Source organism: Sander lucioperca, chromosome 3 (assembly GCF_008315115.2).
Source record: "Sander lucioperca isolate FBNREF2018 chromosome 3, SLUC_FBN_1.2, whole genome shotgun sequence".
NCBI classification, from domain to species: Eukaryota; Metazoa; Chordata; class Actinopteri; order Perciformes; family Percidae; genus Sander; species Sander lucioperca.
This window is the reverse complement of record NC_050175.1, coordinates 12,441,819-12,457,278: the sequence shown is the minus strand read 5'-3', so window position 1 is coordinate 12,457,278 and position 15,460 is coordinate 12,441,819. Positions and strand designations below refer to the sequence as shown.

The window sequence follows — 15,460 nt, the reverse complement described above, 5'->3', positions numbered from 1 at the left end:
ATGCTCCAGTTTTCTGCATATTATTCACATTACATCAAAGACCCAGCACGCTGAGGGTTACAGCTGTGCTGAGAGTGGTTATGAATAGCAACCAGAGAGGTGGTAATGGGAAGAGCTGGGTCCCTACAAATATTTATCAAACCTACACAAATACTCTGGAAATGGAACAGCCTCCAGTTGAACTTCCCAGGTGTGAAGCCAGAAGGTATACGGTCGAGACTATTGCTGTGAATTTGAAACTCTGGCTGCATTTTTAAACAAGCCACGAGGTCAAGGAAAAGTCAGAAGGTAAAAGGTCACTTTTTTTTTTTTTTTCCCCAGACTGTTACAAATGCAGGATTGGCAAAGTGCTCAGGATGTGAATCAGCTACAAGAACTAAGCAGGTGACTACACTGTTAAGCTGTTAAGACTAACTTTCTTCAGTACAACAAAACTCCACAAGACTGTGTCTTCACTGCATAGCCTTACTGAGGTTCATCCGGTTTGAGTGATTAGATATGAATAGCCAAACCTCTGGAATGCCAGAAACAGCCGTATCTACGCCATTATTGTTAGGCCATTGTAGAGGTGCCATCAAATAAGGGGAATGGTACTGTCGGTGTTGTCAATAACATGAGGATTACAAATCAATATTTAAAAAAAAAAAAAAAAAAAAAAAAAAAAAGGACAAAACCGCAGTAGTCATTAAGCTTACATAAGATCACGGTGTACTTTTGTTTCCTTCTACAAGAGTATCCATGAAGCAATGTTTTCTTATTCTAAATGAGTCTCGAGAATTTGCAGTGCCCCTGCTGTTAATAGACAAGGGTAAATAGTAATACAGTCTTTGCCCAGCCAAAGACCCAGACAAGGTTACATTATAAACAATTAAATCCTTTTGCAGAAATACAAATTTACATGTTTACATGTGGCGTTAAAATCAACTACATTACAGTGTGATCCAAACCAAACACGCCCCTGCTTTGCCTGGTTATACTGTAGTTCTTGGGTTGCCAACATAGGACACACCAAACCTCTCCTGCAGGGAGTTGTCCAGTTGCTGGTTGTGATGACGACGACAGTGGTCTCCAACTTTGGAGCTCAGCAGCTGCTGTTCTTCATTATGGGGTATCCCACCCAAGTCTCTATATCTTCCTCCCGACCTGAGGACTTCAAGCTTTAAAAGATAAGAGATTTGAAAGCAAGCTAGCCTCAGAAACATGTTATTCCAGAGGAGGGATCTTGGCATTGCAAAGATAATACATGAGCACAATATTACAGAGGCCGTCCATGGAGAGAAAAGGTAGTGGTTCTTCCACCACCAGCATTTAAATGTCCTTCCCAGCCACCACTGCATCATATCAGGAAATGTCACATGCCATTCTCGGATCCAGTCTGTGGCCAGAGAGGCAGTGTCTGGCGACTGGAGCATCAGACTGCCACTGCTGGCGGATGAAGCCATGCTGCATCTTTCAACTCACAACTTGCTGATCATGCAAGTAACCTTGGAATGCTCAACGCCAAAACCAAAGGGTGAGTTTGTGTGACATTTAGTCCACCGGTTTCCTTGAGTATGGGATGAATGTCGCAATGGAAAAATTAAATTGTATCAAACAGATGTACAGAGAGATAAATATTGAGGAGAGGACACCCTCGCAGGTAGCTGATGAGCTTGGATGTAAATTTCAGGTGGGAGTGTGTGTGTGTGTGTGTGTGTGTGTGTGTGTGTGTGTGTGTGTGTGTGTGTGTGTGTGTGTGTGTGTGTGTGTGTGTGTGTGTGTGTGTGTGTGTGTGCGCCTGCCTGTGTGTTTATGTGCTAGTTTCTGGGTGGGCACTGAATGAGGAATTTGGTTTGGAGTTCAAACTCTCATGTAGAGAACACAATGGTTTGCAGGATAAAAAAACAAAATAAAAATATTGGTCGCAAGGAAAAAGTAAATCAAAGACATGTGGTCCCAGTGCAGGAAAGGCAGGAATCTGTTTTAGCCGTCCTCCTTAGGGGGTGTGTACCAGCCTAAGGGAAAAACAACAACAAAGAATGATATAGAAAACAAAAACAATATACAGTCAACAGGGGTTAGTGAAGATATCCTAGACATTTTGAACTTGCTTCGTAGTACAGGACCCAGGTCTCCACCACCAAAAGTATTAGGGTTACATGTAGATGCTTTTTGCATGTGCATAATTTTCTGCCCCATTGTCTTGTATTAGGGCTTGGTGGTATATCAACCTTTTAAAAAGGTATATCGCTATATTTTCAAACGAGACATGGCATGAGCCATTACCGTTTATATCGATATAGTTTGACGTTGCGTTATATAACACAGTTCTTCCGTAAAGCCGCGCCTGCATCTCTCGTCTCTCCGGGCAACCCTGCTCCCACTCGCTCACAGGCTCTCCCGCAAAAGCACTGGCCCACACTGCTGACATTTGCCTACTTTTATTGTTATTTGCACAGCTGTACTTTTTTTAAGCAGGAATGGAATATCTCTCTCACTCTCTCTCTCAAAATACAGAGATGCCTAATTTCTGGTCCAATGCCCTAGCTTGTACCTACATTACCAACCATGTCTGGTAAGAGAACCAAAACACTGGATAGAAAGTGTTCAGTGGTTAGGCCCAGGGCACATACTGTATGGCTCATATGGTTAACGTTCAGCCAGGCTTTCAGCTCTCAACTTTCACATTCTACTGCAGTTAAATATAGCCCAATGTAGCCTGACAGAATAAAAGAAATTTACATATTTTCACTGGCACTTCTGGTTTTAAAATGCAGCGGGGTGTTTTAACAGAGGTCAAGGACAATAAAAATCTGCATTAATGGTCATCTTTGAGCAACAGACCTAGCAGTGCTGTTCCTCGAATAAAATTAACTTTCAAATTTAAATATTGATTCTTATCTTGCTCATTCTATGCAATTTGATATTCAACTGCATATTAATTGGATTTGACTGTGCACATCATTTCTTTATTTCGGCTCTGCAGAAACAGCCAAATATCAATTATAATGATCAAATTCAAAAATCACAAAGCATTCAGTTCATATGCAGTAATGTGACATGTATGTGAAATAATGGTAAAACATTCATCATTGAACCTGAACATGACATTTTGGTAAACAGCAAGTTATATAAGTAAATGTAATAGTAATTAAGACCATTGTTTAGGACATTTGTCATCTACCATAATAGACAAGATAGAATAGTGTGTAACAAGGGCACCTTCGCACTCCAACTACTTTCCTGACAGTGTATAAGCAACACTTGTACACCTTTAATGTTAGTTAATTATGGATTCAATTGCTTCATAGAAACCTAATCAGAAATAAATTAATAATAATAACCTTTATTTGTATAGCACCTTTCATACACAGAGTGCAGCTAATTAAGAATACCAGCACTAAATAACTGTTGTTAAACTTCATATCTCTCATAATGCAGTTTAAAATACACATGGACAGTAGAGTCTAATTTGTCTTGCTTCCAGATTCTTTACTTTGTGTTACACACTCCTGAAATTGCCAAATTCTTAGCTGAAGGCAAAAGGTCTGAAAAATTGAGATTGTTTACGGTGCTAAAAAGGAGCGTTTCAGACCGAGGGTAAATACAGTATAATCAAAGAAAAAATAAGAAAAAAATAATTTAGTTTTTTTTTTTTTTTTTACATTAAAGCATGTAAACGTGTTCTTGCAGAAATCCAAAATACAAGTATGAACATGAAATGCATTATATGTCTCCTTTAAACACTTAAATCCGTCTGCTGTAACAAAAACCTAGAACCTAGCTGGTGTCTCTGAGGCTCACACAGACTCCAATAAGACCCCCAAAAATAAGCTGTGTGCTACTGTAAGGTCAGTAAGATCTTTAACATTAAATGTAAAAAATGGTAAATGTGATCAATAAAATGGTCTGTAACAGACTTTAACAGAGTCATAGTGAGAGCACAGCCAAAGTGACATAGTTAAGTATAAATCTATATGCGAATAAATGGCCGTGAATCACATGCATGTTGTACTTACAGTTTTGTATGTGTATTGCTGTGTTCTATATCCTGCTAGCTACTATACAAGTTATACAAATGGAGTGTAATAATGTGGACTACAGGCATGTAAATGTTGTCCATGTCCATGCAACATTAGAAGCAACAATTGCCCTCAGCTTTAAAGCATTGGAGGGATTTGGTTTCAGTAAACAAGGTCAGTTATGCACAAAAACACTCACCGTTCTTTTCATGGATCTGAACAAGGGATTTGTAGGACTGCTGTGCTCTGGCAAGATTGTACTGGTTCTGCATTAAAAAAGAAAATGAAATCAACCTTAGAGTGCGCACTGGGTTTATGATGACAGTACAGAACAGGAAACAGCAATGACAGCTGTTTTCTACAGGCAAAAAAATAAAATAAAAAAAGCTTCTCTCCATCTCCAATTTCAAGAACAAAACCCAGTGTGTAGCGCAGGATAACGAACCTGCATTCTTCCCTTGTTTGACCATTCATACCAGATTGCTTTTACACAAACCTGGCCATCAGCATTCACTGCATAGAATTACACAAAACTTTGTACAAAATTAAAAAAAAATTTTTAGGACTTATTTGTCTTTTGAGACTGTTTTCAAACCTAAACAACATGGCTGACTATTCAAACCACTCAGCTCCCTTCACTTCAGCAAAAAACTGTTCTGGAAGAAATCAACAGTTACGAGGACATTTTACAGGGAAAATTCAATGGGAAAAAAAACTTCCAGTAAAATGAAATCTCAACACTGTGCAGACATGTAGCAGTTGAGATGCTTTGGCTTCTTAATGTGGCAGGGCTGAATACTTTTGCTAACTCGTCCATCAGGCTCAGGATCCTAAGGAAACTCCTTAGGCAAACAAAAACTCGATTCCCTTACTAGTATATGTACCTGTATGTATATTTCTAACTTGTTACCATGGGCGTAAACCTGATCTAACAGTAGAAAATTTCTGAAGAGCAATTTTTGAAGGGGACACAAATAATACAGCCACAATTATACTCGTAGAGGACATGTGTACACAAGCCACAGAAATACCTTAAAACATGACTTATCTTGAAAAAGTCTCCCCATATAAAAGAAATACAATACTTTTGTACACTTGTTAAATTAGCTGATCATAATGTAAATTAGTGAGCCACTAGTAAAGCTCATCAAATAAGGATTAGGATCATAGGTTCACCACGTGGTCATATTATAACTATAAAATGATCTTGCGTCCTCCGCATAAATATTAGGTTTCTTCTGGGACAGAGGATATATATTCAACTGCAGCAAACCCACTGATCAGCCACTTCAAACACAACTGTAGATCTTCAATATTAACCCTAATATAAGTTCACACACACAACGTTAGGCTTATCGCCGTGTTAACGTTAGTTGGAGTGGGTGCAAGCTATTAAACAAGCTAGCTAAAGTTACATGATATTACACTAACATAGCGAACTTTTTGTCATAACTAATTCATTAATTACTCAGCATCATTTCTATTTGAGAAAAGAACAACTTCATCCGATGTTTAATGTGAATAAAACAGCCTTGAACCACCTACTTACTAGCTACATTCCTGTCACTACCGATGTGACTGTGAGTCTAGTGCAGATCCGGTTCCTAACATACAGCATGCAGTGGACCAAACCACTGTGAGGCAAAGGAGGGGGGACTCAAAATGTTTCTAAACTTAAAAAGCATTTTTTTGGGGTTTGTATTGTTTTACTACTTACACAGATATTTTAAGTATACATCATTATGTCCTGACCCCCCTGGGATTTACGCCCTTGCTTGTTACTGCAGACTCTAAAAACACTTTTTTGTCTTTTGGTGCCACTAAACCAAAGCATGTTACCACAGAAACATTGCCCCTAGTTCTGAGTTAGCCTCGGTTTGTAGGTATAATATGCTAATTTTTTAGGCGTACAGCAAGTCAGTTTGTCAAGTTTTGCGAAACACACATTAGACTAATGTATGAGAAAAATTAAGACTGGCCTAAAACTACAGATCGGTCTAAAATCTTTGTTAAACCGACTTTAGGCAACCAAGTAATAATTAATTATGGCCAAGAGGACTTAAAGTTGCAGCCAATAATAATAATAATTTATACTTTAAATTTATACTGAAATACACACACGTTCTCAGTACCTATACATGCACTAATGGAGAGATGTGCTGCAGCTGTCGATGGACAGGCGCCCCGAGCAGTTGGGGGTTCGGTGCCTTGCTCAGGAGCACCTTGTACGTTAACTTGTCTACAAAGAAGGGGGTTTAGCCACGTTTTTCCAGTTGTCCTTCTCAAGTGCGTTTAAAACCAATACGCTTCTATTTTAATCAATACAGCTGTCTGCACGGGCCACATCATGGCTCGTATTTCACTCGCATTTTACGTGCGAAACTGCAAACCAAAGCATGTTTTTATGCATCGAGTCTATCATCCTCCATTTTATGCAAGCACATTCAGTGGTTGTGTGTTGGGCACTGAGCGCCTCAAAAAAGTAGATGACCTAAACTCAATACTCTGCCTGAACACATCCCGTGTAGACACAGAGGGAAGACTGAAACTGCCCTGCTTACGTGCTGCTTTTACTGTGTGGGCTGTGTAGAAATTGTGCAAGACTGCGGCAATTCTATAGTGACGCTAGAGAAACTATAGTTTTTAAAAGAACTTCACATTTTCATACTAATCTGAAGTGGTTTCAGATTAGGTGCTTAACCCTGACTGAGACAGGTCCTGACACCAGGTTGTCTAACAGGTGTTGACCCTTTTCACGCCGACAGCTTATAAAGCATAAAGTTGGCAAGTTGCGGGTCGGGTTCACGTAGTTGATTATTGCGGATCGGCTTGCACACGCAAGACGCCAACGCTGTTGTGTTACACACAAGTGTGTGTTCTCCAAGTAAAAAAGTAGCGGTTATAAGATGCACTCAGTAGTCAGCTAATTAAAGTACCTCTTACATTGGAACAGTGCAGAGGTTCAAATGTAATGTACATTATGCGTCCCCAGCATTTATCAGATTGGGGGAAGCATGAAAGCCAAACACATAAAACTAAAAAGTGAGCAAAATCAACTAATTTAAGCCATCATACATCAAAATATATGACACACTAAATGGGATTTGCATCTATGAGCTTCTGAGAGGGGCTTAAATATCTATGTTTTCTTGGGACTTAACTTATCAAACTCTGAGAAAAGCCACTAGCCAGATTAGGTTTCATTAAGAGAACATGACAAGTACAAGTGACAGCACAAAAAGATAAGCATCTACCTTGGCCATCCCAGTAGTGACACCCTGCACATCCCACCCCATTCCAATTGCAATACAAAAAATAGCACATAACTAGCTTTGGCTGCAGAAACAGGAGATTCTCACACAGCACAACAGGCCGCCGTTATAAGGCCTCTGTGTCAAAGCACTGTCATCGTGGTCCACATCATTCATTATGTGAGCTCAACATTATCACAGGATATTTCCTGAAAAAAAACCTCTAGTGCTTACTTTATTGGCTCCAAACTGCACTCTGGCTTTTCCTTTGACTAAAGTGGCATTGATCTGCATGATGACAGACTCAATGGAATAGGCACTGCTCCATCCCTGCAATCAGGAAACCCAATGTCAATAAGAGTAGGTTTCAAAAGCGTAAAACAGATGCAAATATAATCCAAATGTATATGTAATGTTATGCAGTGCAAATTCACATTAATGTATGGCTTTAAACAAATACATTTGGCATACCTGTTTGGTGAGGAGTTCCATGCACAGGGCACCCCCTCCAAGAACATAACTAAAGCAAAGACAAAAAACAATTCTCAGAGAAAGGGCTATGAGAACAACACAATGAGGTACTCTTTCAAAAAGACCCTTTTAAATCACTTTGTTCACAAACTCAGCCTCAACTATAAAATAGTCAATGGGGATGGAAGAAATAGTGAAAAGTGTACCAGCTAAAACTCACCCTCCAGAAAGCACAGGCGAAACCACGCGGACAAACGGTGGATCAAAGGGGAAATTATCCTGTAGAGCAGGACCAGCAAAAATAGTCAATTTACAGACTTCAAAGACTTCAGACTCCAAAATGCTCCTTCATTGTTATTAATGCAAAGTAAAGTTTACTCACTTTATATGAGAAGTTTAATAAAATGTAATCCATTCCTTCCTTCTCCTTTAGTACTTGTAAATCACTGTGTAAGGGACTATCTGGATCCACCCTGTTGGTCAGTAAATTATGCAATCAATCTGTGTTTATGTTGACCTAGGGAACGATAATGTACGACACAAGATCCCAGTTACTTACGTCCTTAGTTTGACGTGCCATTCATACAGGCTGTCGTTAACAAGCTCAACTGAATAGATGCCTGCAAAAGAAATTGATTAGATATGAGTTCTCAGATGTCTCCCAATGCAAGGTCTTGTAAAAACTGTAATGATTTAATCTCCCCTTTCATTTTATAAACTGAAAGGTAATACAGTGAGGCAATGCACGAAATGTATTTTAACAGCTCCACTACGTCATATCACTGTCAGTTAATTCTGCAGAAATTTGAAGACTTGTTCAATTGTGAAACAGTTATACAAAATAAAATAACAATCATCAAAATGGTCTCTGCCTAATTTTTTTAAATGTGTTTTTTCCCCCCAAGGAATGCCATTTTTCTTTGTTAAGACAAGAGATGATTGCAAGTTACATTAAAAGACAAGAGGGTGGAGTTGACTTCACATGGACAGGTGTAAGGCACCATTTAAATTCTGCACAACTAAACTTACTCTCAAATGTTAATTTCTGATTGTGTCAACATCATTGTTCTTGTATTACAATGCTTGATGTTCACCAATACTCACCAATCAATCACATAAAGTGGATAGAATTGATGGTGATTGTGTGTGAGGGTTTGTAGGATTATGTTAGTTTCCGGGTAGAGTTATTTGTAAGTGTTCTTTTCACTCAGATCTGCACCAAAAGAGCAGAACATTGTACAAAGTGCATACCGGTCTTGTAACTCTGAGACCTGTAGATCTCTCTTAGCTCCTTCATCAGGCGGTCAGAGGCTTGCACTGAACCAGACACGGCTCCCTGCAAAATTCAAAACAACAACGGAAACAATAAAGACAAAGAACACAGTGCTTTGCAATTCACCGTGAAGGTAAACCTGTCATCGTACCTAACATGGGCCAACATCAAAGAGAAAGCTTTATTCCATTAGACATCAATATTTATATTAATACACCCCTTGAGAGAATGTTTCACTGATCCTCAAAATACTTTTTAAAAATGGTCAAATAAGTGCATGAAAGATGCAACACTGGTTCCATAGTTTAGATATAATTCAAAATAAGTTATCAACCATAAGCATCTTAGCACCCCAAAAGGTATACACTATGTACTTTCTTCCTATTTAAAGACTTACATTCAAATGGTCCTGCCTCTGGTTCTTTCGAATCTTCTCCAGGATGGCCAGATTCTCCTTCTCGATGCCATCATCCTCGGATTTCTTCCCATCCACAGGCTCCTCCTCTTTCATTTCATAGTGGTCCAGATCCTCTATGTCCTGTTGGTTCATATTTGATATTTTAGACATTTTAAGTAGTTTCTGGCTCTCCAGCAATGCATGCAACATAAAAATACGGCCCAGGGATCAAAGCCAGTGCCAAGTCAAAAGATGTGATAAATCTCCCTTGTTCACTGGAATAACATTAACATTAGCTCAACAATATCCAGGGTGACTAGATCATAATCAAATCATACCTAAAGACAATAACCATGTGTATGTACTGGGGGAGGATAAGGATCAACATACCAATCAAAAATATGTAAACATTGGCATCTTTAACGATATGCTTTCCCAAACCACATACCATACTAACATGCAATACCAACAGCCTAAATATTTCTCTTTCAAATTATGTTATGACTAAGATGGGAGGAAAATTCAAGAGTTTCATTCCTGAACCAGCACAATCTTATAAGAGTAATACATTAGATGTTTAGACCAAAGATTATTACTTACCTCGCCCATCTCTTCCTCCTCTTCTTCTTCAGATGTGACCTCCTCTGTCCCATGCTACACACACACACACACACACACACACACACACACACACACACACACGCTGATTAAAGTCATCTGAAAGAGACTCCCTAAGCTGACTGGTGTTTTTATTGGCTAGGGGTGTAACGATTCTCCAAATCCATGGTTCGGTTGAGGGGGGGAGGGGTTAGAGAAAACATCTGGGTTTTATTTAAGTCAATTACAAAAAAGGCAGATAAAATGCATGGAGACTCAGAGCTAACAGTTCGAAATCCGGGTTTCAGATGCTTTCTTTAACGATCACGTGACTGGGGTTACACCACCTGTTATTCACAATCACAGCAAGCCCCCCTGCATTCGTCTTACCGCTCCCTCCGAGGTCTCTGTCCGCCCGTACCGTCTGAAAGCTGGCGATGGTTGCGCTTGTGCCTGGAATGTGTCCATGCAGCCATGTCTCTGTGACAGACAGAACGCTGCATTCATGAGACCGCGACACGGAAGACGGGACTGTGACACGAGACCGTGAATGTTTGTGTTGTGGATTTCGGTCTTGGTTTCAGAACCGTTACACCCCTACACAAGACCACCGTTTCCTGACCATAACCACGGGAAGATCAGCTTAGAGAACAACTTCACATAAATCAACAAGGCCCTCTGTAATGTAGACTGCTATTTCATTACTGAGCAAACGTGGTTCAGAAGTACATATTAAAACATCCTTGTTTAAGTATGCATGTCTTATTCCTTAAAAGTAATCAAATACTGGCCATATCCTGGCCACGCCATTCAATGCCATGCAGAGGAATTTCACAAGAGCGAACTAGACTGCCTTGCCTTTCGGTCTGGTCCCACAGGGCCTGCAGGCAGGGGCTGGTCAAGCATCTCCACATCTGGATGTTGGGGAAGGTTGTACAGCCGACAAAGGTCACAAATGAGTTTCTTCAACTGCTGCAAAAGCTAGGAAAGACAAACCACAAAGAGGAGGGGATACAGAGTTAGATAAACCAATGCAGCTACACAGCAATGCCACGTGGCAGACATGTGACAGAAACAGACAGGCATGAACAGTAGTAGATTATCTTTAATTAAGTCTAATTTGTATTTATATAGCCCAATATCACATATTTGCCTCAAGGGGCTTTACAATCTGTACAGCATACGACAGCCTCTGTGATTTGCTTCAGATAAGAAACCCACCTCCCCTCCCAATTTGTTTATATATATATATATATATATATATATATATATATATATATAAATAAAGTGAGTAGATTATATATATATATATATATATATTATGAGAGTGAAAAAAAAAAGAAATTACTCTCATATGACTGCAAACTATAAATTTAAAATAAAAAACACTGACATTATTTGCACAGATAGAAAAAGGGTTAGGTAGCATAGTCATTAAGCTGCCATCATAGTGTGTTTTGCCTTTGCAAATTTGGTGCAATTCAAATATAGGGTACCGCTAAAACATCTGTGCAACAGTAAGAAAATAGATTGATCTTATCTATTCACAGGAATGTAAGGTATGTCCCTTACCCCCTACCCCACACAACATTAACAATGTTGTATTCTTTATCTGAATGTAGACTAACTTATGGTGCAAACTGCAAAAAAAAAAAAACTCTCAAAAGAAAAACTGACAGCACTTCTATAAAAAGCACATTTTGTGTCCTACTAACAGAGCAGCATGAATAAGTAGGCGAACTAAGCTCAGGATGGCACCACACATGTAGGATTACATAACAATCTGCTTGTCACAGACATTTGACCTCAAAAGGTTGTCCCAATGATCTAATGACACAACCATTCAGTCTGCTGAAAACTTGTCTGTTTGTACCTGCCAGGTATACACGTTTAACCCATTCCATCAATACAAATTGTCACACACATTTATGCAGTACATGCAAGCTGTTTTTTAATAAACCCATTTAAATAAGCTCCTAGTTGTGTACATCTTGTGAATACACTAAAATGGCAAAAACTCAACCTGCACCAGTGAAAACTCTGTTTTAACTAGTTCAACATAAAAGTATGCAAATAAATGTTAAAGGACAACACTTTGTGAAATGTAGTCTAGAATACAAATATAAAATCCAGTAAAAAGTGAACTAGGGTTAACACATTTAAAGGATAGCTGGCTTGACAAATCAAAGTCTTCAATAAATGATTTGCCTCCTCCTGATGAAGCTCAACACAGCAGGCTGGCATTGTGTCACAATAATGCAAAGAAAATGCTCCTGTGGAGAGGCAGCCTGGTCATTACTTGTTAAGCTAATCAAGTCAGTTAAGTCAAATAAAGTGTAGTCTTTTTATTCAGCAATATGCCATATACCTCAGACATAGTATGAAAGCATTTGGGCTGCAGTTGTATCAGATATATGTTTAAATGTATCAGGCTAAGAATAAGTCAGCTGGGAAATAAAGTATCTGCTCATTATTCATTTTTGTTTACTTGAACCAATTGCTGTATCACACAATAACCTATGTGTTGTAGTAAGTATTCACACAAAACCTAGGCCTATGTGATCAGGCAATATTTTTTTATCGAGGTTTTAAGGTTAACATTCACTATGAATACTAAAATTGTCCTCACAAAGTATACATACATCGTTGAGTTTTCCTCAATGACACAGTGAAAAACAAGAGTGTTAGGATAGCTAACGTTACCAGGGTGCTGCCTTTTCTCACATCTTCCAACCTCTCCAAAACTTGCGCCAAGCTTGGGTCATCAGAGTCCACAAACCATATCGGCGAAGTAGATGGATACGATTCCTAAATACAGTGGAACACAGCAAAAACAAGAGTAAAATCAACACATGTGACCTGTATATTGCGTGTCGCAGGGCTAAACATAGAATCAGTAAATAACGTACAATTTGAATTGGTGACATTAGCATTGAGATTGCTGCGTTAGCTAGGGTTGCTTATCAATTCTGTTTAATGTCGGATTGTCAGACCAAAAACCCTCAAGACTGCGTAGCTTCTACTGACACCGGCTAATGAAAATACGAAAAAGCCTGTCACGTACAGCATCAGATTATACAGTTGTTGAGATAACGTTAGTCTGCTATCTGGCTAGCAGGTTAACCAGCTAACTTTAGCTCGCTAACGACCAACAAGGGATACATCCCGGCACTTGTATTCCTTCATCTTACCGTTATATTACAGTGGATAATTAACAGCTTTTCCCCAGTTACATTAAACTGACAGCTCAGCTCGTCAGGCTTCCAGTCAATGATCCTAAAGCGTTCGTGGTTTGGATCAAAAATGGATTCCAAAAACTTCAGTTCGGCCTTCAGCCCCGACACCGACATCTTCCACGCATCTCCGGCTGGGCCGCTGGGGAGGGGGAGAAGTCGGGACTTAGCTTTTAGCTAGCTAAAGCCACAACGTAAATTTATGTACCAAATTAATTAAAAAAAATGTGGCAAATAAATGGTTGCCTGCCCCTGTCGATGTAGCTGGATACCCAGTGCCAAGTATAAACAGCGTCCCGGTCAAAATTCACCGCAACCGGACAGATTTGCTGATGAAGTCACTCTCGGATGAAGTAGCTAACGTTAGCTAGCTTTTAGTTAGCATTTGAAAACAGCGCAGCACTCGGCAAGATGCTAGCGAGCGACTTAGCGAGCTCCGTTGTTGTTGTCTTTCTGCCTATTGTTGTTGTCTGTCTATGATAACAACAGCCTAGGCTTCTCGCAGTGTCCCGTGACCGTTTCTCCTTACAGTCCCACCGACAGTTCCTTATTGTTTACTTGACCGGGAAACAATCACACCATCTCCACGATTTGAACTTATATCCCGCTGTAGTGTTTTTCATCCCGGTGTACAACTGTAGCTGGCCTCTTGTGGGGTTTAAAGATGGCGTTCTGCAACCTCCCCGTTCCGTTCCCGCAGAATCCCAGCATACAGCGCGTTCTCAATTTATTTAAGATAAATAAAAAAAAATATTTAATAAAGAAAAGTTGGATGTGGACAGTGGATCATTTTGTCAAACATTTATGTGACTGTGAATGTGATTCAAAAAAATTGTAAGGGAAAGAACCAATTTCCTGCTTCAGATAATACCAGAGAAAACTGGTGCGCATAACTTAGATAGAATTGGCCTTTTCCAGTGAATAATTCTACCTTGGTACCTCAAAGATGGCTGAAATTATTCAGAGTACGTTTACGTAGAAATTATGTTTGATGCAGTGTCAATCCAAAATGTTTGACTTTCTTGATATTATGACTCAGCATTAGTGTTCTTTAATATCACAATAATCAAACACTATCATCATTTCAAATTGTGTTTTACTAAGAAATGTACAAATATATCTAGACTGTAGCCTATGTAAATGTTTACATACTAGGCTTTGTTTGACAATTTGAGTGTAGGCCTACACACCATTCTTATTGACTTCCTGTTTTTTTCAGTTCAGCACATTAGTCTGATTTGGCCTGAATGAGGCTATATGATCCCAATTTATTTTATTCTGATATTCTAATCTGTATGTTATGTCTCAACAGATGGTCATACCTGTGTCTGTCCCATCTTGAAGAAGAGGAATATATGTAACAGTGACTTTACTTATTATATAAGGTCATACATGTTTAATTATCAAAAGTATATAGGCTACAATTACAGACATAAGCATGGAAAGTTAGGATCATGTCCAAGGCCATCTAGTTGGCAACTTCTAAAGAAAAGGCATGTAGTTTAAAAATGCTACTACAGTTGGCTACAAAATTGTCTAGCTAGGAACAATAAGCAGGTGTGATTGATATTCACATCCAAAGTTAAGTCATTACAATTTGTGTAATCCCAGCCATCTGATTTATGTAAGTATATTAAGCATGTGTGTGTGTGTGTGTGTGTGTGTGTGTGTGTGTGTGTGTGTGTGTGTGTGTGTGTGTGTGTGTGTATGTGTGTGTGTTTTCTGGTGTTTTGTCTAACTAACCAGGATTGATCACACTATATATCATTTATTTTGTAAGATATTACATCTAAACAAGTATATGATATAATAATAATAACATACTATATAATATTGACCTTTAACATGTATTTTAATGGCTGTTCAGCCCAACTGTCATTTTCCCACCACCTGATATTGAGTTGCAAAAAAAATCTACTTTGCTCACAAGGATCCATGAAAATGACATGTCGTAGTCCACATGATATCTGTGTCTTTCTCCAATAGAAACCATAAACAATGTTTATCAGATCATGTCTGTAGTAGTACCTGGTGCCCACTAGGAGGTAGTGTCACTCAAGGTTTGAACAACTAGGGTTAGGGTTAAAGTAGGGTAAGCTTATGAAAACACACTATGTTGTTAGTCCTGCTCTCTAGTAACTGGTGGTTATTGTGTTTTAGGTAGGCTACATGAATATCTCTTCCATTTCTTTATATTTATGTATTACAAATGTTGACGTAACTGATGGTTGAACAAC

At 39.0% G+C, this 15,460-nt stretch overlaps 1 protein-coding gene across 2 annotated transcripts; it reads right to left on the bottom strand.

Annotated features, from left to right (window-relative positions):
• Positions 1 to 300: 300 nt before the first annotated feature.
• ube2q1 (ubiquitin-conjugating enzyme E2Q family member 1) lies at positions 301 to 13,922 on the bottom strand. 2 transcript variants are annotated; one of them, XR_004896840.1, is made up of 14 exons: positions 13,182 to 13,922; positions 12,694 to 12,798; positions 10,849 to 10,971; positions 9,994 to 10,047; positions 9,394 to 9,534; positions 8,975 to 9,059; positions 8,283 to 8,343; positions 8,106 to 8,196; positions 7,944 to 8,002; positions 7,724 to 7,772; positions 7,487 to 7,582; positions 4,201 to 4,267; positions 1,790 to 1,994; positions 301 to 1,727 (listed from the first exon to the last, which is right to left on the bottom strand). XR_004896840.1 is itself a non-coding variant. In XM_031281481.2 (13 exons), exons 1-13 carry the CDS (start codon positions 13,338 to 13,340, stop codon positions 1,963 to 1,965), a joined length of 1,122 nt encoding a protein of 373 aa, XP_031137341.1. In that variant the 5' UTR covers positions 13,341 to 13,922; the 3' UTR covers positions 301 to 1,962. The 2 variants fall into 2 exon arrangements, 1 of the variants encoding a protein (XP_031137341.1); XM_031281481.2 differs by having other exon boundaries at positions 301 to 1,994.
• Between the last annotated feature and the right edge of the window lie 1,538 nt (positions 13,923 to 15,460).